Source organism: Oncorhynchus nerka, linkage group LG6 (assembly GCF_034236695.1).
Source record: "Oncorhynchus nerka isolate Pitt River linkage group LG6, Oner_Uvic_2.0, whole genome shotgun sequence".
Taxonomy (NCBI): Eukaryota; Metazoa; Chordata; class Actinopteri; order Salmoniformes; family Salmonidae; genus Oncorhynchus; species Oncorhynchus nerka.
This window is the reverse complement of record NC_088401.1, coordinates 11512484-11538324: the sequence shown is the minus strand read 5'-3', so window position 1 is coordinate 11538324 and position 25841 is coordinate 11512484. Positions and strand designations below refer to the sequence as shown.

General features: G+C 42.0%; 1 protein-coding gene across 1 annotated transcript; it reads right to left on the bottom strand.

Annotated features, from left to right (window-relative positions):
* Positions 1 to 3275: 3275 nt before the first annotated feature.
* On the bottom strand, positions 3276 to 24619 carry LOC115127232 (procollagen C-endopeptidase enhancer 2-like). Its single transcript, XM_065019265.1, has 9 exons — positions 24432 to 24619; positions 23920 to 24028; positions 21439 to 21694; positions 19098 to 19222; positions 18347 to 18483; positions 17492 to 17655; positions 8150 to 8233; positions 6045 to 6203; positions 3276 to 4435 (listed from the first exon to the last, which is right to left on the bottom strand). Exons 1-9 carry the CDS (start codon positions 24518 to 24520, stop codon positions 4305 to 4307), a joined length of 1254 nt encoding a protein of 417 aa, XP_064875337.1. The 5' UTR covers positions 24521 to 24619; the 3' UTR covers positions 3276 to 4304.
* Positions 24620 to 25841: the final 1222 nt, after the last annotated feature.

The following is a 25841-nucleotide window of genomic DNA, read 5'->3' as shown; positions in this document are numbered from 1 at the left end:
TAACCTCAACTTCAACCCAACCATGTTCTACCCACGGAGCTAGGACTGATCTGGTCTCAACCTAACCTCAACTTCAACCCAACCATGTTCTACCCACGGAGCTAGAACTGATCTGGTCTCAAACTAACCTCAACTTCAACCCAACCATGTTCTACCCACGGAGCTAGAACTGATCTGGTCTCAACCTAACCTCAACTTCAACCCAACCATGTTCTACCCACGGAGCTAGGACTGATCTGGTCTCAACCTAACCTCAACTTCAACTCAACCATGTTCTACCCACGGAGCTAGGACTGATCTGGTCTCAAACTAACCTCAACTTCAACCAGGTCACATGATCCTACAACCCCCCCTGCATACAGGTCACATGATCCTACAACCCCCGGCTGCATATGGGCAGGCAATATGATTGTGCTTGTTCTGGACTCCAGAGAAGTGACAACGTGATGTAATATCCCTAGTTGATACTTGACTGCTAACATGAATGACTTTCATCTCAAAATGCAGGTGTAAAACACAGTTTATTTCTGCACAGTGCTTTTTGAAAATGCGCCACTGTTTTTATGGCTGTTGTGACAGGCTACATTTCTGTAGCTATTGTGCTTGTGTCGCATAAGCTTTGAACACCTACTTTTTGGGGGTTGCATGTCAAAAAGTATGAAAACTGCTGAGCTATAGAAACACTGTACAGCTATAGAAACAGGTGAGAGAGGATTGCCATAGAAACAGGTGAGAGAGGATTGCCATAGAAACAGGTGAGAGAGGATTGCCATAGAAACAGGTGAGAGAGGATTGCCATAGAAACAGGTGAGAGAGGATTGCCATAGAAACAGGTGAGAGAGGATTGCCATAGAAACAGGTGAGAGAGGATTGCCATAGAAACAGGTGAGAGAGGATTGCCATAGAAACAGGTGAGAGAGGATTGCCATAGAAACAGGTGAGAGAGGATTGCCATAGAAACAGGTGAGAGAGGATTGCCATAGAAACAGGTGAGAGAGGATTGCCATAGAAACAGGTGAGAGAGGATTGCCATAAACGAAAATGCAGTTTGGTCATCAAGAATATGAGCTGTTTATTTTGCAAGCTCACCAGCGATGGGGAATCAGGCAACAATTACTAGCATAGACCTACTGGTCTTTTGCTATGTACAAATTGCTTGAAATTGATCATTTACTTATGAAGCTTGCATTTGGAATTTGTTGTTACAATTATTATTAGGCTACATAAACAAAATGTGTTGTAGACAAAATAATGAAAGGCATGTCTGGTAGCCTCAATAAATATGACAAGATTTTTAGTTTATGATAGGGGCTGCACCAAACGATTGATATATTATAATAATTGATTATGTTTATTTTGTATTAATAGAAGGGGAAGGGCTATAAGACCACTCCCTCACTACATGTATAGGGTCCTGGACTACAGATTACCTATCTATATATATATATATATATATATATATATATATATATGCATTATAAGGTTTAATATTGTTCGACAGTTCTTTTCTAGTCTCTGCTTCTCATTATGAACGGTCTGAGAAATGTGTGAGTTATTGCAGTCAAAACAGGGATTCTGGGGGAAACCGCCTCAAGGCTAAAAGAGATTAATAGACACAGAACCCTGCAGGGGAGCGAAAGAGATAAGAGACAAGTCAGACATACCACTATAAAGCAACCTGGGGTGTGGAAAATTACTGCTGAGCCCTTAGAAAACACTGGAACTATTGTTCTCTCCTGCAAGTTTGTATTACTGTATATACATGGGCTTGGTCTCATGAGTAGAAGGTGTTGATGTAGGCAGTTACATCACTAGGGGTTGACTGCAAGCATATTAAAACAACTTGGACCTTTTTTATGTTGCAGAACTTACTCGGAAACATGCATGCTATGTTATCGTTGTCAACTTCTGTCTGCAATTGCATTAATAAAGGTTTTAGATTGATTTACTTAAATATATTGTCTGATTGCTGATTTCACCAATAAGCAAAATGATTGACAAGGAACCTACCCCAAAAGTTGAACAAGTCATTGTCTGTACAGATAAAACAACAACAAAAATACTTGGCTTGAGACTGACATGAAAGAGAACTCGTGACTCGACTACAATGCACGACATGGACTTGACTCGAGACTCGACCCATTCTGTTTGGGACTCGACCCGTTCTGTTTGGGACTCGACCCGTTCTGTTTGGGACTCGACCCGTTCTATTTGGGACTCGACCCGTTCTATTTGAGGACTCGCCCCGTTCTGTTTGGGACTCGACCCGTTCTGTTTGGGACTCGACCCGTTCTATTTGGGACTCGACCCGTTCTATTTGAGGACTCGACCCGTTCTATTTGGGACTCGACCCGTTCTATTTGGGACTCGACCCGTTCTATTTGAGACTCGACCCGTTCTATTTGAGACTCGACCCGTTCTATTTGGGACTCGACCCGTTCTATTTGAGGACTCGACCCGTTCTATTTGAGGACTCGACCCGTTCTATTTGGGACTCGACCCGTTCTATTTGAGGACTCGACCCGTTCTATTTGAGGACTCGACCCGTTCTATTTGAGGACTCGACCCGTTCTATTTGAGACTCGACCCGTTCTATTTGAGACCCGTTCTATTTGGGACTCGACCCGTTCTATTTGGGACTCGACTTGAGACTTTGACCTCGTTACTTGAGACCTGCTTGTGACTCGAATAATAGTGACTTGGTCCCCGCCTCTTCTATTTGGGACTTTTTTTGAGACCTTGGGAGATCCGTTCTATTTGGGACTCGACCCGTTCTATTTGGGACTCGACTTGAGACTTTGACCTCGTTACTTGAGACCTGCTTGTGACTCGAATAATAGTGACTTGGTCCCGCCTCTGCTTTTTTTACCTTGGAGAAACGATTAGAGACTAAATATTGAGTTGCATCCCACGCTTGGGAAAATACTTGAAAACAGAATATTATTTTCTCACAGAGAGCTGGCTGTGAGGAGGAGACAGTTGGTTTTAATAGTGGCATCTGAGTGTTTTTCTCACTGTTCAGCGCCAGCATATCCCTGGTTAACACAGAGCATTCAGCCTTACCAACAGCTGTCTCCACACCTGATCATTCCCAGTGCTCAATGGAGCATTCAGCCCGACCAACAGCTGCCTCCACACCTGGCCAAAGTTACCACTAACTCTATGTAGATAAAATGGTTATTTATCTTCATATATACAATGTTAACATGACAAGTTACTACTGGTCAATTAATTAAAGATGACATTCCATATGAAGAATCACCTCATAATAATACACTTCAGTTTTATTTTTTATTTGGTCAGAAGAAAATAATAAAATATAAATAACATTTACTAATTGTTTCATATGAAAATACTTTATATTGATTAAAGGAAAACTCCACCCAAAAACGATCTTTTGGCAAAATGCATCATACCGGTTGTATTTCGGTATTTTGAAAGTTATATATCTTGAAAAAGTGATTTAAAAAAGTGACATTATGGGACTATATCAACAATGGACTAATGAAACAAATACTAAAATATGGTTTTTGAGAGGAATTGTCCTTTGAGTTCACATCTCTACTTTTTATTACAAACATTACATTTGAATGAAAGGCGACAAAAACCAAGCTGACATAATGAGAAGGAGTGCTATTGTTGTATCCATTCATCGTAAACGCTTTGGCTAATAAGTGACAGTACTAAACAGAACACCAGTTTGACACTAAATCATTCCATTGGGAATAGTATATATTAAACTATTGCACTTTTCGACCCCACATAAAATACCTCCCATATCCAAAGTGAACATAGAGGATAAAGAGCAGTTAGTAAACACTGTCCTTAAAACTACAACACCCAGTCCTCAATAATGTACTTCCTGTAACCAAAACCCCATGTTTGATCCAAGCCAACACTCATCGTGACATTTGGCGGTTTTTAGTGGCCTTGAAACGTCAGAAAATGTGTGGGTTTTTTTTTAAATAGAAAAAAAAGAGAACTAACTTAGGTATTAGCATATTACAAAACATTTTCTCCTGTTTCGTTCCAACTGGTACTCTCTATCTTCCTCTCCTCCTTCAATTATTACACTCACATCTTCACATTGTGCTCAAAACAGGTCCAGCTCAGAGGAGAGGAAAACAGCATGGGAAAAGAAAGAGAAACAAACAGCCAATCACAGCCTGAGATCTGTAGACTAGTCCTGTGGTGACGGATGAGAGGCGATGAGGGGCGGAGCCAGGGTATGCTGGGCGGAGACTAACGAGAATGGCGTTACATGGTGGTGGTGGGCTGGAGTCTCAGGCAGCATGTAGCTGATCTCAGCAGCGTTTGGTCTTCAGTACGTTGAGGCCCCTCTGGTTCTTGGCTTTGAAGGCCATAACGAAGTGATGTGGGGCGATCTTCCCCTTCCCATCCTCGTCCGCTGAGCCCATGAAGATGTAGTTGAGGCCTAGTGAAATCACAAAGACAGAGGCTGAATGCACTGGCGGAATGGCTGAGACATTCAGGAAGGTAGCACATCAGCGTCTATTCAGGTAGCCTAGTGGTTAGAGCGTTGGGCCAGTAACCAGCAGGTAGCCTAGTGGTTAGAGCGTTGGGCCAGTAACCAGCAGGTAGCCTAGTGGTTAGAGCATTGGGCCAGTAACCATCAGGTAGCCTAGTGGTTAGAGCATTGGGCCAGTAACCAGCAGGTAGCCTAGTGGTTAGAGCATTGGGCCAGTAACCAGCATGTAGCCTAGTGGTTAGAGCATTGGGCCAGTAACCAGCAGGTAGCCTAGTGGTTAGAGCGTTGGGCCAGTAACCAGCAGGTAGCCTAGTGGTTAGAGCGTTGGGCCAGTAACCAGCAGGTAGCCTAGTGGTTAGAGCGTTGGGCCAGTAACCAGCAGGTAGCCTAGTGGTTAGAGCGTTGGGCCAGTAACCAGCAGGTAGCCTAGTGGTTAGAGCATTGGGCCAGTAACCAGCAGGTAGCCTAGTGGTTAGAGCATTGGGCCAGTAACCAGCAGGTAGCCTAGTGGTTAGAGCGTTGGGCCAGTAACCAGCAGGTAGCCTAGTGGTTAGAGCGTTGGGCCAGTAACCAGCAGGTAGCCTAGTGGTTAGAGCGTTGGGCCAGTAACCAGCAGGTAGCCTAGTGGTTAGAGCATTGGGCCAGTAACCAGCAGGTAGCCTAGTGGTTAGAGCATTGAGCCAGTAACCAGCAGGTAGCCTAGTGGTTAGAGCATTGGGCTAGTAACCAGCAGGTAGCCTAGTGGTTAGAGCATTGGGCCAGTAACCGAAAGGTTGCTGGATTGAATCCCTGAGATGTGACAAGGTAAAAATCTGTTGTTCTGCACCTGAGCAAGGCAGTTTCCTGTTAAGATATCAGAGGGGTTGGGTTAAATGCGGAAGACACATTACAGTCGAAGGCATTCAGTTGTACAACTGACTAGGTATCCCCCCTTTCTCCTCTGGGTTCCACAGACAGTGTGTTGATGCATATCATGGTGAATGTCTATCGTGGACTAATACCTGGTGCTATCATGTATATCATGGTGAATGTCTATCGTGGACTAATACCTGGTGCTATCATGTATATCATGGTGAATGTCTATCATGGACTAATACCTGGTGCTATCATGCATATCATGGTGAATGTCTATCATGGACTAATACCTGGTGCTATCATGTATATCATGGTGAATGTCTATCGTGGACTAATACCTGGTGCTATCATGCATATCATGGTGAATGTCTATCATGGACTAATACCTGGTGCTATCATGCAGATCATTGTGAATGTCTATCATGGACTAATACCTGGTGTTATCATGCAGATCATTGTGAATGTCTATCGTGGACTAATACCTGGTGCTATCATGTATATCATGGTGAATGTCTGTTACTAAACCAAGTCAAACTGATTAATATATCCAGGGGAGAGTGTATCCCCTAGTAGTGGTCCACATAGATCTGGTCCTGGGCTATACGGGCACTTCTTCAAGCCCATAGACCATATAAAACCGTTCGAGCCGCACATAACATACTGGACCAGAGCTGCGGCTCGTTGTTGTACGACTACACACCTCGTCTGATGAACGGACACTTCTTGCAGAGGACGATGATCTTGGTGCTCATGGTTTTGCCGGCCTGCTGGATGGCCAGGTTGCTTTCTTTGTAGACGTTGATGATGGAGATGGTGGCGTACACGCTGCCTCCTCGCACCACCGCCGTGATGACAGTTCCTGTTATCACTGTCACAGAACAGAACCACAGGGAGTTTAGAGGGCTGGGATTGGTGTGCTGAACAGAACCACAGGGAGCTAAGAGGGCTGAGATTGGTGTGCTGAACAGAACCACAGGGAGCTAATAGGGCTGAGATTGGTGTGCTGAACAGAACCACAGGGAGCTTGGAGGGCTGGGATTGGTGTGCTGAACAGAACCACAGGGAGTTTAGAGGGCTGGGATTGGTGTGCTGAACAGAACCACAGGCGCTCAACAAAACCCGCTTTCGATTTATAGTCTGAAACGGTGTTTCGGATTGGTGTGCTGAACAGAACCACAGGCGGTTCTGTGTGAGCGGCTCTGTGTGAGAACCGGCTCTGTGTAGTCGGAAAACTGTGTTATCGGCTCTGTGAAATGGTGGTGAGTCAGAACTAGACAATATTAAGTCCCGTCGGCTCTGTGTGAGTCGGCTCTGTGTGAGTCGGCTCTGTGTGAGCCTTGACACTCGTCACGAGTAGGATTAAGATTGAATATCTTTCAATGCGAATACTGTGATGCTGGGACGTTTGTGAGCCTGCCTCGTCACGGGGATTAAGTTTATCTTTCAATGCCGTGATGGGACGTTTCCTGCCGTGGGGGCTGTTTCCTGCCGTGGGGGCTGTTTCCTGCCGTGGGGGACGTTTCCTGCCGTGGGGGCTTTCATCAAAATGTACTGGTTGAATAGGACATAAGGAAAACCATGTGTAAACAGGAAGGAAAAGACGTGTCAGTCCAGTTGTCCGTTAGGTCCTTTTGTGTCTAGCCTAGTCATCAGAACGTGTGACGTAACGCTCTTGGCTTGATATGACTGCAGCTTGTCTGCCAATGTATTATACAATAACATGTTCCACCAACGCCACATTACTGGGCTTCACTGACAGCCAGTGAGCCAGAACCCTTTTCCCATGCAAATATCTGACCTAATCTCCCTGAGAAAAAAAAAGCATGAATAAAATACCTGCCTCATTCCATCAACAATCTGTTCAGAGAAAAAGTAACGAATAGAGGTAGTCTGAAGGACGGGGCAGCAAACTGAGGTCATGGAGTATGTTGGAGTATGTTGGAGAATGTTGGAGAATGTCGGGAGTATGTTGGAGTATGTTGGAGTATGTTGGAGAATGTTGGAGTATGTTGGAGTATGTTGGAGAATGTTGGAGTATGTTGGGAGTATGTTGGAGTATGTTGGCTGAATTAACACTTTCTGTTAGCAACAGTTTTCCTTCTGTTTACTCTGTGAGAAGAGAACTCTGTCTGTCCCACTTCCCATTCACTGCCCTCTCAGAAAACACTCAAGGAAGCTTCTGTGACGCGCTGAAACAACCCAGAAGGCCATGGGTAGTGTGTCATGACAACATGGGCTTGTTGTGGGAGGGATGGTTCATATGGACTGGGATTAATGTTAATGTGGGATTAATTAATGTTGGGAGGATTTTCTGTCACCCCCCCATTGCTACTACTCACTGTTTATTATCTATGCATAGTCACCTTACCCCAGCATACATGTACAAATGACCTCGACTAACCTGTACCCCCGCACATTGACTCGGTACCTGTACCCACTGTATATAGCCTCGTTATTGCTATTTTATTGTGCACTTTTTTACTTTAGTTTATTTGATAAATATTTTCTTAAATTTTGAACTGCACTAAGAGTTAAGGGCTTGTAAAGTAAGCATTTCACGGTAAGGTCTACACTATTCCACGCATGTGACAAATAAAGTTGGATTTGATTTGACTGACACACACACACACACACACACACACACACACACACACACACACACACACACACACACACACACACACTGTTGACCTGTTATTGTTTGTTCCTGCTAAGTATTTGTGACAGTAGTACTGGCAGCTTTAGGTAGGGCAGCCATAGTAACAGATGTAGCATTAGCTGTAGGGAAAATAGTATTTCTCTTACCGAAGTCACTGCTACAGTAGTTGCTCTCAGCGGTTCCACTTCTTTTGCATTTCTGCTGGCACAGACCTACAGAGTACTTCAGAGCTGGGGAGACATAGAGAGAAAAAGAGAACACAGTCCCTTAATTCACATTCTTCCACATTCGGGTGATGCTAGCAAGTAGGATTTGGGTTGATTTTATTTAACCTCGAGACAATTCAGGGAATGCATTGAAATCAAACATAGGCTAATTAATTAGTATAAACACGTCCCATTGAAAACTGTAAGTAACTTCGAATCCTACCAGTGGAGGCTCCCGAGAGGAGGACAGAGGAGGAAAGGGAGGACCATCTTAAATAGTGAAACATTTTGAGATAAAACTACAGTTAAATATATTCAAGTCACCAAATCATTTATTAAAACACACTATTTTGCGATGAATGTCTACAGTAGCCTTTAATTAACAGCAGTCTGTAAGGTAGCACCTTGGTGTCGCCGGAGGACAGCTAGCTTCTCTCCTCCTCTGGGTACACTGACTTCGATACAAAATGTGTCAATGATGGTGGCTGTGTATAGCGGTCATGATATGAAGGTTTGGCTTGGAAAGTTTTTTTGCCTGTTCACAGACAGCTGATGTGTTGTGCACTGAAGTTCACAAGCGAAGGGAAAAGGTGAGAGGAGGAGAGCGCGTAGATAGATACGAGAATGAATTATATATACAACCAGCTATTTGTATGTGGCTGCTATGAAAGTGAACTGTGTTTGCATGTGATCAAGGGTGTAATCATTGTCCCGATTCTGTTGAAAAACGTTTCTTAAACGGAATGAAATTAGGGATAAACATACCTGAATTTATCCAATAGAAACTCTTGTTTGCAACAGTTAGACTAATGATTACAATCTAGATCAGCTAGATGCAGGCAAGAGTGTGCAAGTCAGTATTGAATGTGTCACTGTCTATTACCTTGATTACTCTAATTTCTCTCGACCTGTGTGCACCTACGTTGTAAACTTTCATTCGTAGGTTAGGTTGTAGCAACCTCATGATGGGTATAGGGAAAATTAGAGTATCATGTGGTAGCCCTAAACCTATCAGTGTTACATTGAGCTGGGTGAATGGAATATGAATGGCAGTCATCCAATATGCTGTAAGGTGATGTTCATTAAAAAATGTTAATCCTCCCTCATCTTAAAACGGCACCGACCACCACTGAATCCTACATAACAGATCACATTATTATTTTAAAACTTTATTAAGTTAAGAACAAATTCGTATTTACAATGACGGCCTTGCCTTGTTCAGGGGCAGAAAGACAGATTTTGACCTTGTCAGCTTGGGGATTTGATCAAGCAACCTTTGGTTTAGTGGCCCAACGCTCTAACCACTTGGCTACCTGCTGCCCCACATAATATTAATATTCATAATATTCATAATAATAACACATTTAATTTGAAAAACACTTTTCTTACACCCAAGGAGCTAAAAATATGAATAATAATATTAATAAAAACAATCAAATAATGATGTACTGTTCATGCTCAAAGTATAGGTGTGCTGCCCCAGCATGTAGCCTAGTGGTTAGAGCTATTGGACTCATAACCAAACATTTGCTAGATCAAATCCCCAAGCTGACAGTTTTTTTGCCTGTTTCAACAGTAACTATCATTGTTGGATACTTCAACTGTAAGTCCCTGGCCCCAGGAAAACTAGGTGACTAGGAGGAGACTTCGCGTAGTAACTATCATTCCTTACGAGGAATGAACTTAACTATATACAACCAGCTATTTGTATGTGGCTGCTATGAAAGTGAACTGTGTTTGCATGTGATCAAGGGTGTAATCATTGTCCCGATTCTGTTGAAAAACGTTTCTTAAACGGAATGAAATTAGGGATAAACATACCTGAATTTATCCAATAGAAACTCTATTGAACAAAACGGCTGAAAGATAAGCCAATCTGAAGCGGTCATCACAGGGCCCAGATTACATCATGGTGGAGGGCTGCCAAGGCTATCATCTGACTAGGGATTTGATATTGTGAGTACTGGCCTCAGTGATGGAAAAACAATAAAGGGTTGTGTGTGTGCCCCCCAAAAAAAATGACTTACCCCAGGATACTTCAACTAGTAACTATCATTCCTTACCCCAGGATACTTCAACTAGTAACTATCATTCCTTACCCCAGGGTACTTCAACTAGTAACTATCATTCCTTACCCCAGGATACTTCAACTAGTAACTATCATTTCCTTACCCCAGGATACTTCAACTAGTAACTATCATTCCTTACCCCAGGATACTTCAACTAGTAACTATCATTCCTTACCCCAGGATACTTCAACTAGTAACTATCATTCCTTACCCCAGGATACTTCAACTAGTAACTATCATTCCTTACCCCAGGATACTTCAACTAGTAACTATCATTCCTTACCCCAGGATACTTCAACTAGTAACTATCATTCCTTACCTCAGGATACTTCAACTAGTAACTGTAGTGACTATCATTCCTTACCTCAGGATACTTCAACTAGTAACTATCATTCCTTACCCCAGGATACTTCAACTAGTAACTATCATTCCTTACCCCAGGATACTTCAACTAGTAACTATCATTCCTTACCTCAGGATACTTCAACTAGTAACTATCATTCCTTACCCCAGGATAGTAACTATCATTCCTTACCCCAGGATACTTCAACTAGTAACTATCATTCCTTACCCCAGGATACTTCAACTAGTAACTATCATTCCTTACCCCAGGATACTTCAACTAGTAACTATCATTCCTCCCCAGGATACTTCAACCAGTAACTATCATTCCTTACCTCAGGATACTTCAACTAGTAACTATAGTAACTATCATTCCTTACCCCAGGATACTTCAACTAGTAACTATCATTCCTTACCCCAGGATACTTCAACTAGTAACTATCATTCCTTACCCCAGGATACTTCAACTAGTAACTATCATTCCTTACCCCAGGATACTTCAACTAGTAACTATCATTCCTTACCCCAGGATACTTCAACTAGTAACTATCATTCCTTACCCCAGGATACTTCAACTAGTAACTATCATTCCTTACCCCAGGATACTTCAACTAGTAACTATCATTCCTTACCCCAGGATACTTCAACTAGTAACTATAGTAACTATCATTCCTTACCCCAGGATACTTCAACTAGTAACTATCATTCCTTACCTCAGGATACTTCAACTAGTAACTATCATTCCTTACCCCAGGATACTTCAACTAGTAACTATCATTCCTTACCCCAGGATACTTCAACTAGTAACTAGTAACTATCATTCCTTACCCCAGGATACTTCAACTAGTAACTATCATTCCTTACCCCAGGATACTTCAACTAGTAACTATCATTCCTTACCCCAGGATACTTCAACTAGTAACTATCATTCCTTACCCCAGGATACTTCAACTAACTATAGTAACTATCATTCCTTACCCCAGGATACTTCAACTAGTAACTATCATTCCTTACCCCAGGATACTTCAACTAGTAACTATCATTCCTTACCCCAGGATACTTCAACTAGTAACTATAGTAACTATCATTCCTTACCCCAGGATACTTCAACTAGTAACTATCATTCCTTACCCCAGGATACTTCAACTAGTAACTATCATTCCTTACCCCAGGATTCAACTTCATTCCTTACTAGTAACTATAACTATCATTCCTTACCCCAGGATACTTCAACTAGTAACTATCATTCCTTACCTCAGGATACTTCAACTAGTAACTATCATTCCTTACCCCAGGATACTTCAACTAGTAACTATCATTCCTTACCTCAGGATACTTCAACTAGTAACTATCATTCCTTACCCCAGGATACTTCAACTAGTAACTATCATTCCTTACCCCAGGTATATCATTCAACTAGTAACTATCATTCCTTACCCCAGGATACTTCAACTAGTAACTATCTATTCCTTACCCCAGGATACTTCAACTTCAACTAGTAAACTAGTAACTATCATTCCTTACCCCAGGATACTTCAACTAGTAACTATCATTCCTTACCCCAGGATACTTCAACTAGTAACTATCATTCCTTACCCCAGGATACTTCAACTAGTAACTATCATTCCTTACCCCAGGATACTTCAACTAGTAACTATCATTCCTTACCCCAGGATACTTCAACTAGTAACTATCATTCCTTACCCCAGGATACTTCAACTAGTAACTATCATTCCTTACCCCAGGATACTTCAACTAGTAACTATCATTCCTTACCCCAGGATACTTCAACTAGTAACTATCATTCCTTACCCCCGGGTACTTCAACTAGTAACTATCATTCCTTACCTACTAACCTAGTAACTATCATTCCTTACCCCAGGATACTTCAACTAGTAACTATCATTCCTTACCCCAGGATACTTCAACTAGTAACTATCATTCCTTACTACTTCAACTAGTAACTATCATTCCTTACCCCAGGATACTTCAACTAGTAACTATCATTCCTTACCCCAGGATACTTCAACTAGTAACTATCATTCCTTACCCCAGGATACTTCAACTAGTAACTATCATTCCTTACCCCAGGATACTTCAACTAGTAACTATAGTAACTATCATTCCTTACCCCAGGATACTTCAACTAGTAACTATCATTCCTTACCAACCTAGGATACTTCAACTAACTAGTAACTATCATTCCTTACCCCAGGATACTTCAACTAGTAACTATCATTCCTTACCCCAGGATACTTCAACTAGTAACTATCATTCCTTACCTCAGGATACTTCAACTAGTAACTATCATTCCTTACCCCTTCAACTAGGATACTTCAACTAGTAACTATCATTCCTTACCCCAGTAACTATCATTCCTTACCCCAGGATACTTCAACTAGTAACTATCATTCCTTACCCCAGGATACTTCAACTAGTAACTATCATTCCTTACCCCAGGATACTTCAACTAGTAACTATCATTCCTTACCTCAGGATACTTCAACTAGTAACTATCATTCCTTACCCCAGGATACTTCAACTAGTAACTATCCTTATTCAACTTACCCCAGGATACTTCAACTAGTAACTATCATTCCTTACCCCAGGATACTTCAACTAGTAACTATCATTCCTTATCAGGATTCCTAGTAACCATTCCTTAGGATACTTCAACTAGTAACTATCATTCCTTACCCAGGATACTTCAACTAGGGATACTTCAACTAGTAACTATCATTCCTTACCCAGGATACTTCAACTAGTAACTATCATTCCTTACCCCAGGATACTTCAACTAGTAACTAGTAACATTCCTTACCCCAGGATACTTCAACTAGTAACTATCATTCCTTACCCCAGTAACTATCATTCCTTACCTCAGGATACTTCAACTAGTAACTATCATTCCTTACCCCAGGATACTTCAACTAGTAACTATAGTAACTACTTCACCCCAGGATACTAACTAGTAACTATCATTCCTTACCCCAGGATACTTCAACTAGTAACTATCATTCCTTACCCAGGATACTTCAGGATACTTCAACTAGTAACTATCATTCCTTACCCCAGGATACTTCAACTAGTAACTATCATTTCCTTACCCCAGGATACTTCAACTAGTAACTATCATTCCTTACCCCAGGATACTTCAACTAGTAACTATCATTCCTTACCCCAGGATACTTCAACTAGTAACTATCTAGTAACTATTCCATTACCCCAGGATACTTCAACTAGTAACTATCATTCCTTACCCCAGGATACTTCAACTAGTAACTATCATTCCTTACCCCAGGATACTTCAACTAGTAACTATCATTCCTTACCCCAGGATACTTCAACTGGTAACTATCATTCCTTACCCCAGGATACTTCAACTAGTAACTATCATTCCTTACCTCAGGATACTTCAACTAGTAACTAACTCATTCCTTACCTCAGGATACTTCAACTAGTAACTATCATTTCCTTACCTCTAGGATACTTCAACTAGTAACTATCATTCCTTACCCCAGGATACTTCAACTAGTAACTATCATTCCTTAGGATACTTCAACTAGTAACTATATTCCTTACCCCAGTACTAACTAACTCATTTCCTTACCCCAGGATACTTCAACTAGTAACTATCATTCCTTACCTCGGGATACTTCAACTGGTAACTATCATTCCTTACCTCAGGATACTTCAACTGATAACTATCCAGGATAATAAAGAAAAGGAGCACTCTGTTGCTGCATAATTCTGGAAGAAACAAACAATTGGCTTAAGTTCCGGCATGAAGCACCTTCATCAGATCCTTTGTGTGTGTGAGAGAGAGAGAGAGAGAGAGAGAGAGAGAGAGAGAGAGAGAGAGAGAGAGAGAGAGAGAGAGAGAGTGGGTGTCCAAACAAACATGAACATGTGCCTTTAGGAGGTTTGTTATGTACAGAGTCAACAGAATGTAGGAGGTTTGTTATGTACCGTGTCAACAGGATGTAGGAGGTTTGTTATGTACCGTGTCAACAGGATGTAGGAGGTTTGTTATGTACAGAGTCAACAGGATGTAGGAGGTTTGTTATGAACAGAGTCAACAGGATGTAGGAGGTTTGTTATGAACAGAGTCAACAGGATGTAGGAGGGTTGTTATGAACAGAGTCAACAGGATGTAGGAAGTTTGTTATGTACAGAGTCAACAGGGTGTAGGAGGTTTGTTATGTACAGAGTCAACAGGATGTGGGAAGTTTTTTATGAACAGAGTCAACAGGATGTAGGAGGTTTGTTATGAACAGAGTCAACAGGATGTAGGAGGTTTGTTATGAACAGAGTCAACAGGATGTAGGAGGTTTGTCATGTACAGAGTCAACAGGATGTGGGAAGTTTGTTATGTACAGAGTCAACAGGATGTGGGAGGTTTGTTATGTACAGAGTCAACAGGATGTAGGAGGTTTGTTATGTACAGAGTCAACAGGATTTAGGGCTCCAGGACATCTAGTTTGTCTATCTATAAGAAGGAACAGGGTGTCTCTTTGGGGTGTTTACCTGCCCCCCCTTCCCCTTAGCTCTGTCCTAGTTGACAAATCACAGGTGTAAAAATACTAGAAGAAAGTGATAACATGTAGGGGACTGATGTTATGACTGGCTTCCAATCTACAAAGAGATGAACTGCCATCCAGCCTTGGTGTGTGCTCCATTGCCTTTCATCCTGGGCAACAGACACTACCACAGTGGATTTGATCTGAGACCAGGCTAATACCACAGTAGATCTGATCTGGGACCAGGCTAATACCACAGTGGATTTGATCTGAGACCAGGCTAATACCACAGTAGATTTGATCTGGGACCAGGCTAATACCACAGTGGATTTGATCCGGGACCAGGCTAATACCACAGTAGATCTGATCTGGGACCAGGCTAATACCACAGTGGATCTGATCTGGGACCAGGCTAATACCACAGTAGATCTGATCTGGGACCAGGCTAATACCACAGTAGATCTGATCTGGGACCAGGCTAATACCACAGTGGATTTGATCTGGGACCAGGCTAATACCACAGTGGATTTGATCTGAGACCAGGCTAATACCACAGTGGATTTGATCTGAGACCAGGCTAATACCACAGTAGATCTGATCTGGGACCAGGCTAATACCACAGTAGATCTGATCTGGGACCAGGCTAATCTGGGACCACTAGTAGATCTGATCTGGGACCAGGCTAATACCACAGTAGATTTGATCTGGGACCAGGCTAATACCACAGTAGATCTGATCTGGGACCAGGCTAATACCACAGTAGGTCTGATCTGGGACCAGGCTAATACCACAGTGGATTTGATCTGAGACCAGGCTAATACCACAGTGGATTTGATCTGAGACCAGACTAATACCACAGTAGATCTGATCTGGGACCAGGCTAATACCACAGTAGATCTGATCTGGGACCAGGCTAATACCACAGTAGATCTGATCTGGGACCAGGCTAATACCACAGTAGGTCTGATTTGGGACCAGGCTAATACCACAGTAGATCTGATCTGGGACCAGGCTAATACCACAGTAGATCTGATTTGGGACCAGGCTAATACCACAGTAGATCTTATCTGGGACCAGGCTAATACCACAGTAGATCTTATCTGGGACCAGGCTAATACCACAGTAGATCTGATCTGGGACCAGGCTAATACCACAGTAGATCTGATCTGGGACCAGGCTAATACCACAGTAGGTCTGATTTGGGACCAGGCTAATACCACAGTAGATCTGATCTGGGACCAGGCTAAAACCACAGCAGATCTGATCTGGGACCAGGCAAATACCACAGTAGATCTTATTTGGGACCAGGCTAATACCACAGTAGATCTTATCTGGGACCAGGCTAATACCACAGTAGGTCTGATTTGGGACCAGGCTAATAGCACAGTAGATCTGATCTGGGACCAGGCTAATACCACAGTAGATTATTGGTAAAAGCTGCAGCTACTCTTTCTGGGGTCCACAAAAAACATGACATAATACAGAACATTAATAGACAAGAACAGCTCAAGGACACATGTAGCCTACATATCAATACATACACACAAGATATCTAGGTCAAATAGGGGAGAGGCGTTGTGCCGTGAGGTGTTGCTTTATCTGTTTTTTTTAAACCAGATTTGCTGTTTATTTGAGCAATATGAGATTGTTAAGGGTTTCAGTGACTTCATTAGCTGTGGTTGCTGATGCGTATATGGTTGAATCATCAGCATACATGGACACCCATGCTTTGTTTAATGCCAGTGGCAGGTCATTGGTAAAAATAGAAAAGAGTAGAGGGCCTCGTGAGCTGCCCTGCGGGACACCACACTTTACATGTTTGACATTAGAGAAGCTCCCATTAAATAAAACCATTTGAGTTCTATTAGATAGATATCTCTGAATACACAATATGGCAGAGGTTGAAAAGCCATAACACATGTTTTTTTCAACAGGAGGTTGTAGTCAATAATATCAAAGGCTGCACTGAAATCTAACAGTACAGCTCCTACAATATTCTTATTATCAATTTCTCTATAAGCATGCTGAAAGTCTGTTGTTAGTTTGTTTACAGAGAAATAGCATTGTATTTGGTCAAACACATTTTTTCCAACAGTTTGCTAAGAGCTGGCAGCAAGCTTATAGGTCTGCTGTTAGAACCAGTAAACGCCGCAGGCTAATGCCACAGTAGAACTTCAAGCCACATGTGTGGCCTGAAGAAGATAATGATGATGAAGATGATGATGATGATTCTGAATTGGAATTCTGTAGTGCTAAAAGCTTTTTATATTGTAACAACAAGACTTTAATGTGATGGACAAGAGTAAATATATCTCCTGCTTGGATTAAACAGAGGAAAGAGAGTTACCTACGTATGGGTCTGGTGGTAGCAGCTGGGGTGGTGGTGGTCAGTGGTACCGGGGTGGTGGGTAACTTCTTAGGTCTGAACTTGTAGTGGCCGATGAACCCATCTGCAGTCAAACTGAGGTCTGAGAGGAACTGGATCAGGAGCTGGTTACCTTCAGAGAATACTGGACTGAAGGGGGGGAGAGAGAGAGAGAGAGAGAGAGAGATCACATAGGCTAATGAATACATTGTGCATCCTGTTTACCATCTATCCTGATTGCCTAGTCACTTTTACACCCACCTACATGGGAAGATTACCTCAATTACCTCAACGACCTCATACCCCTGCACATTGACTCAGTACTGGTACTTGTATATAGTCTCATTACTACCTGGTACCCCTGCACATTGACTCAGTACCCTGCACATTGACTCAGTACTGGTACACCTTGTATATAGTCTCATTACTACCTGGTACCCCTGCACATTGACTCAGTACTAGTACTCCTTGTATATAGTCTCATTACTACCTGGTACCCCTGCACATTGACTCAGTACTGGTACTCCTTCTATATAGTCTCATTACTACCTGGTACCCCTGCACATTGACTCAGTACTGGTACTCCTTCTATATAGTCTCATTATTGTTATTTTATTCTCTTACTGTTTCCTTTTTATTTTTTGGGGTAGTTTCTGTCTTACTTTTTAACTCTGCATTGTAGGGAAAGGGCTCGTAAGCATTTCACGGTAAAGTCTACACCTGATGTATTTGGTGCATGTGACAAATCAAATGTGAATTGATTTGTTGATCAAGATCAAAACGATAAGCGGTAGCTACATTAGCAAGATAAATGCGGAGTATAAACAGGTGTGTGACGTACGCTGGGGGGCTATCGCCACAGTACTTCCCGATCCTCTTGGCATCGTTGACCTCTGCCCCGTTGAAAATGGCCACGTAGTCGTAGCGACAGTAGTTGTCTCTTTCCACATCGAACTTCTCAAACTTCACCTCAATGATCTGTGTTAGTGGACAGGTTACATAGAACACAGGTTACATAGAACCCAGGTTACATAGAACCAGGTTACATAGAACACAGGTTACATAGAACCCAGGTTACATAGAACCCAGGTTACATAGAACACGGGTTATATAGAACACAGGTTACATAGAACCCAGGTTACATAGAACACGGGTTACATAGAACCCATGTTACATAGAACACGGGTTACATAGAACACGGGTTACATAGAACACAGGTTACATAGAACACAGGTTACATAGAACACAGGTGACATAGAACCCATGTTACATAGAACCCAGGTTATATAGAACCCAGGTTACATAGAACCCGGGTTACATAGAACACGGGTTACATAGAACACGGGTTATATAGAACACAGGTTACATAGAACCCAGGTTACATAGAACACATTACTTTCATCCGACATTCTAAAGGTGTATTACACTGTGCAGCACTAAACATGAGAAAACCACAAAGCAATGATGTGAAAACCTCAAACGATCTCAATCATTCTCAGTGGTGTCATTCGTCAAGTTGAACTGTGAGTAGTAGTAGTATTTGTTAGGATCCCCAATTAATTACTGCTGAGGCATCTGGTAGTAACACTCACCTGGTTCTTAGGAGCCACTATGTGCCATGAGCAGGTGACCCCAGCGGGGTAGTCCTTCTCAGGCCAGTTAGGGGTTTTAATTGACCCGAACGGTTTATCCAGATGACCTCCACAGTACTGGTCCCCTGATGGGTGCAAAGTCAAACCACAATGTTTAGTTATAGTCCCTGGCAGATAATACTGCTTCACATGCTGTTACTTTAAAGAACTACTGAACATCGTTCTTTATTGTGCAAAATATCTCTTCCTCTTTAACGTCAAAGGATGGAATGTTGTGCATGAAATAATTCTATAATGAGACCTAGAATGTTCTAATCAGTAGGCTAACTCTCATCTCATGCTTCCTTTGTGATTTACGAGTAACTAAAAAAGACAGTTGTCTGTCTCTATGCCTTGGTCCCCTGCTGGAATGTGTTGTTAACAGGAAGTCTACCCGCTAGGCAAGCCATCACACATCGGAGAGAGACCACGTCAGCCTACCACACATCAGAGAGAGAACACGTCAGCCTACCACACATCAGAGAGAGAACACGTCAGCCTACCACACATCAGAGAGAACACGTCAGCCTACCACACATCAGAGAGAGAACACGTCAGCCTACCACACATCAGAGAGAGAACACGTCAGCCTACCACACATCAGAGAGAGAACACGTCAGCCTACCACACATCAGAGAGAACACGTCAGCCTACCACACATCAGAGAGAGAACACGTCAGCCTACCACACATCAGAGAGAGAACACGTCAACCTACCACACATCAGAGAGAGAACACGTCAGCCTACCACACATCAGAGAGAGAACACGTCAGCCTACCACAGAGAGAGAACACGTCAGCCTACAGAGAGAGAACACGTCAGCCTACCACACATCAGAGAGAGAACACGTCAGCCTACCACACATCAGAGAGAGAACACTTCAGCCTACCACACATCAGAGAGAGAACACGTCAGCCTACCACACATCAGAGAGAACACGTCAGCCTACCACACAAGCTGCTTTGGACTGGCAAGAGATCTGTGGATCTTTAAAAAAAACACTGTTGGATCTCCTGTAACATGCAGTTTAGTGACTAACAGTGTTTCCACTACAGCTGAGCTCCCATACTCATGGCTGGCAGACGACGGCGAGTGCAATTTGTCTGAGTAACTAAAATAGACATTGAGCCAATGGAAGAGGGCTGTGTGGTATTTTCAGTTTTAACTACTCCCAGGAACGGGGAGACAGAGGGCTGTGTGGTGCTTTTCAGTTTTAACTACTCCCAGGAACGGGGAGACAGACAGAGCAACCACAGTCCATCTGCTCCAGCATCAGGTATGTGAAGAACACCAGTCTATCTAAACTGACAGACCCAGAGACATTCTAGCTGTCAGCTACTGTAGAGGTACGGAGACAAGAGAGAAGGTATACAAAATACAACCAACCATTAAAATTCCACAAACTAATTCAGGGAGACGTCACCTGGTGAGAAGAGGACGGGACGGCGCTGACCCGTCTGCCTCTAGAGCTCTCCTCCGGGAAAAACAAGCCGTGACAAATTCCTCGTCCTACTGTGAAATGTGTCGAGACGTTCCTGTTTTTCATTCACCTCGTCCTCGAGCAAGCTTTAAGTCAATAGGTCTCGTCTTAAACTACATAAGAAGTCTGAACTTTTCCTTCCACTCACCTGCTATCCGTTGGGAGTGATTTATCAAGGTACAACTGCCTTTTTTGTTCTCAGATGTAAACAATTCCCCTCTCAGATATCTCCATCTGGGTATTGTATCATTACTAGGGGCAGCTAGAGGAGGTTAAGAGGCACGTTAATTAGCTTGTTAAAATGTGACCTTTGGCCCTAAACACACAAACACTCACTGACATCGGATGTCTTTACGATGTGTCAGATGTGTCAGAGAAGAGTCACGGCTAGGACTCAGCGTCTAAGGCTTCGCTGAACAGGCTTGGGTAGAGGCTGGATACAGGTGACTACAGTGTTCCCTACACACTACACCTAGGGCTACAACAGCTTAGAGATGGCACAGCCCCTCTTCAACCCACACAGTGGATCCTGGCCCGGGAGGTAGCCTAGACAACCGGTGAGAATCTTAAATCTCAAGTTTAAATAGAGCAAATCAAATCAAATGTATTTATATAGCCTATCTGCTGATATCTCAAAGTGCTGTACAGAAACCCAGCCTAAAACCCCAAACAGCAAGCGATACAGGTGTAGCAGCACAAATAGACTCCCCTATAGCATCCTAGATCCATCTCCTGCCACCGTGCGCTGGAGTAAGACATGTAAAACCCTTAAAAACGAGTATGGTATTATTCTATTCTTCGTCTATATTCTATTCTGCTTACCTCTCTCGTGCGGCTCGGCAGCCGAGTACACCGCCAGGAAGCCACTCCCAGCCGTGTTGGCATCAGACACCATCTGAATTAGCATCTTGTTGCCGGTGGAGACCAAGGCGCCTGGCCTGAAGGTCCCACAGAAGCGGCCCAGCCTCTGGCCACTCGCATGGCCGCTGTACACATCTACGTAGTCATAGCGACACAGGTTGTCACTCTCCAGGTCAATGGAGCGGAAGGACAGGACCACCACTTTACCCTCAGGGACCTGAGACAACATACAATCACATACAGTATACAGTACAATTTATACAATCACATTCAGTATACAGTACAATCTATACAATCACATACAGTATACAGTACAATCTATTCAATATACAGTACAATCTATACAATCACATACAGTATACAGTACAGTCTATACAATCACATACAGTATACAGTACAATCTATACAATCACATTCAGTATACAGTACAATCTATACAATCACATACAGTATACAGTACAATCTATACAATCACATACAGTATACAGTACAATCTATACAATCACATTCAGTATACAGTACAATCTATACAATCACATACAGTATACAGTACAATCTATACAATCACATACAGTATACAGTACAATCTATACAATCACATACAGTATACAGTACAATCTATACAATCACATTCAGTACAATCTATACAATCACATACAGTATACAGTACAATCTATACAATCACATACAGTATACAGTACAATCTATACAATCACATTCAGTATACAGTACAATCTATACAATCACATACAGTATACAGTACAATCTATACAATCACATACAGTACAATCTATACAATCACATACAGTACACAGTACAATCTATACAATCACATACAGTATACAGTACAATCTATACAATCACATACAGTATACAGTACAATCTATACAATCACATTCAGTATACAGTACAATCTATACAATCACATACAGTATACAGTACAATCTATACAATCACATTCAGTATACAGTACAATCTATACAATCACATACAGTATACAGTACAATCTATACAATCACATTCAGTATACAGTACAATCTATACAATCACATACAGTATACAGTACAATCTATACAATCACATTCAGTATACAGTACAATCTATACAATCACATACAGTATACAGTACAATCTATACAATCACATACAGTATACAGTACAATCTATACAATCACATTCAGTATACAGTACAATCTATACAATCACATACAGTATACAGTACAATCTATACAATCACATACAGTATACAGTACAATCTATACAATCACATACAGTATACAGTACAATCTATACAATCACATACAGTATACAGTACAATCTATACAATCACATACAGTATACAGTACAATCTATACAATCACATACAGTATACAGTACAATCTATACAATCACATACAGTATACAGTACAATCTATACAATCACATACAGTATACAGTACAATCTATACAATCACATACAGTATACAGTACAATCTATACAATATACAGTACAATCTATACAATCACATTCAGTATACAGTACAATCTATACAATCACATACAGTATACAGTACAATCTATACAATATACAGTACAATCTATACAATCACATACAGTATACAGTACAATCTATACAATCACATACAGTATACAGTACAATCTATACAATCACATTCAGTATACAGTACAATCTATACAATCACATACAGTATACAGTACAATCTATACAATCACATACAGTATACAGTACAATCTATACAATCACATACAGTATACAGTACAATCTATACAATCACATACAGTATACAGTACAATCTATACAATCACATACAGTATACAGTACAATCTATACAATCACATTCAGTATACAGTACAATCTATACAATCACATTCAGTATACAGTGCAATCTATACAATCACATAAGGGGCCTATCTGACAACTCAATATAATAGGAAACAGATCTTCCTCTGATATGCAATGAATGAACCTATATGAAACTCTTCCCCTTTTAAAAACACCAAACTGCAATCGACAGTCAAATCATTCAAAGTCTAAATCTAGCAGGGATACACATGTTATTAACAAGTAAGAAACATCCCGTTTTTCTTTAATTACAGGACTTTGCTGTTGTTGGTGAGTATTTCCTTGATTTACCATTCATTCCAGCCACGTGACCAGACTGCATGTTGAAAATACCAAGCAGGCAGCTCAAAGTGCCCGAGGGGGTGCTGTAGCCACTAGCCAAATACCAGACTACCAATTACACACTTAAGATGTGTGGATTGGTATACCATTGAAGTGTATTACAAGAATCATTTTAGTTCACTGATATTGCTTCTCGTTCTGTCTGCCATGGCGCTGGGAAAGTAATAGCCTTCAGTAGCTAATTAGGAACACACTAAGTTGATAACTGTTCAACAAGAATCATGTATTCACAGTAGGCCAAAAGTATGCTTGGCTCACCGTGATTCTCCAAACACATTTGGTATTTGGGGGATACACCCCTGGATAACCCAGGCTCCCAACGATCCCAGAATCCTCCGTTATATTGCCTCCGCATGTAAACGTTGGTCTGGAAACATGAGAAAAAATATTTGTGACAACTTCTCATTCTAATACAAAATGTCTACCAGGGAATCTTTGAAAGGAGAAAAAAACCTAGACGTAAAGGTGTTGTTGGTGTTTATTATGGGATTTTCTCGGCAATGCGCCTGTGTGCGTCCTTATGCCTACAGCGCACACTGCAGATTCCTCCCAAATAATAACTCCCGGGTGGTGATGATGATAAATGATGATGATGATTGATGCGGTTCCTTCAGCATTGTGCTGTAGACTAACGTATCATTGACAACTCGTGATAAGGCTTTGTACAGTAGGCTAGTGCTACACAGTTGTATTTCCTGACCAATAGCTTAACATAGAGCCCAAAAAAACTAGAGATTGTTAGATTAAAGTGAAGGGAAAAGGTAACCTACCTCCGTCGTGACCGCAGTAGAGACTGCGCGCAGACCTCTGTCAAAGACAGGACACCCCAAGCGCAAAAAATACTGCATATTCTCCACATTGTCGGGTGAACGGACCAGGCACCAGTTCGCCTGTTTTCGCTCCGGTGGCATGAATGACATTCAGTGGCTCGAGCAGTGGGGAAAAGTACCCAGGGAAGTTCGTGGAGGGAGTTTCGCAGGCTGCAAGCTGGAACACAGACTGAATATAACAATTGTTCTGGTGGTAGGAGGGAGCAATCGGCAGGCAGCTGCCTTTTTCCAAAACCTGGGATCAAAGACGCACTGGAAGTATTGGGGTGGGAGGAGTATGGGGGAATGGGGACTCTTGCTTTAATTTAATACCACACCTGGCATAATAACTTTACCTTCGATAGAATCATGTGAATATCCTTAGTGAAAGATTTGTCCAGGGAACAAAGTTCCACATGAACAAAATGTATGCACTTTGAAAATAGACTGTTTCTACGTGGTCTTCAGAATGACATGCGTTTAAACAAAAGTGAATAATTGAATACATCAATGCAAAATATGCCTAAACAACTAAAATAGTCTATAAGTCTTTTTTATTTATTTTTTAGATAAGACTCTTACAGTAGGCTTTTTACACGTCACTTTTTACACATTTTGTTATGTTAGAGCCTTATTTGAAAGTGGATTAAAAGTTTTTTTCCCTCATCAATTTGACAAAGTAAAACAAGTTTTTAGAACATGTTGCTAATTTATTAAAATGAAAAACTGGAATATCACATTTACCCAAGTATTCAGACCCTTAACTCAGTACTTTGTTGAAAACCTTTGGCATCGATTACAGCCTCAAGTCTTCTTGGGTATGATGCTACATGCTTGGCACTCCTGTATTTGGCTAGTTTCTCCCATTTTTCTCTGCAGATCCTCTCAAGCTCTGTCAGGTTGGATGGGGAGTGTCGTTGCACAGCTATTTTCAGGTCTCTCCAGAGATGTTTATTCGGTTTCAAGCCCTGTCTCTGGTTGGGCCACTCAAGGACATTGAAAGACTTGTCCTGAAGCCACTCCTGCGTTGTCTTGGCTGTGTGCTTAGGGTCGTTGTCCTGTTGGAAGGTGAACCTTGACCCCAATCTGAGGTCTGGAGCGCTCTGGAGCAGGTTATTACTTTGCTCCATTCATTTTTCCCTCGATCCTGACTAGTCTCCCAGTCCCTCCCCACAGCATGATGCTGCCACCAGTATGCAAACTCCAAGCGGGCTGTCATGTGCCTTTACTGAGGAGTGGCTTCCGTCTGTCCACTCTACCATAGAGGCCTGATTGGTGGAGTGCTGCAGAGATGGTTGTCCTTCTGGTAGGTTCTCCCATCTCCACAGAGGAACTCTGGAGCTCTGTCAGAGTGACCATTGGGTTCTTGGT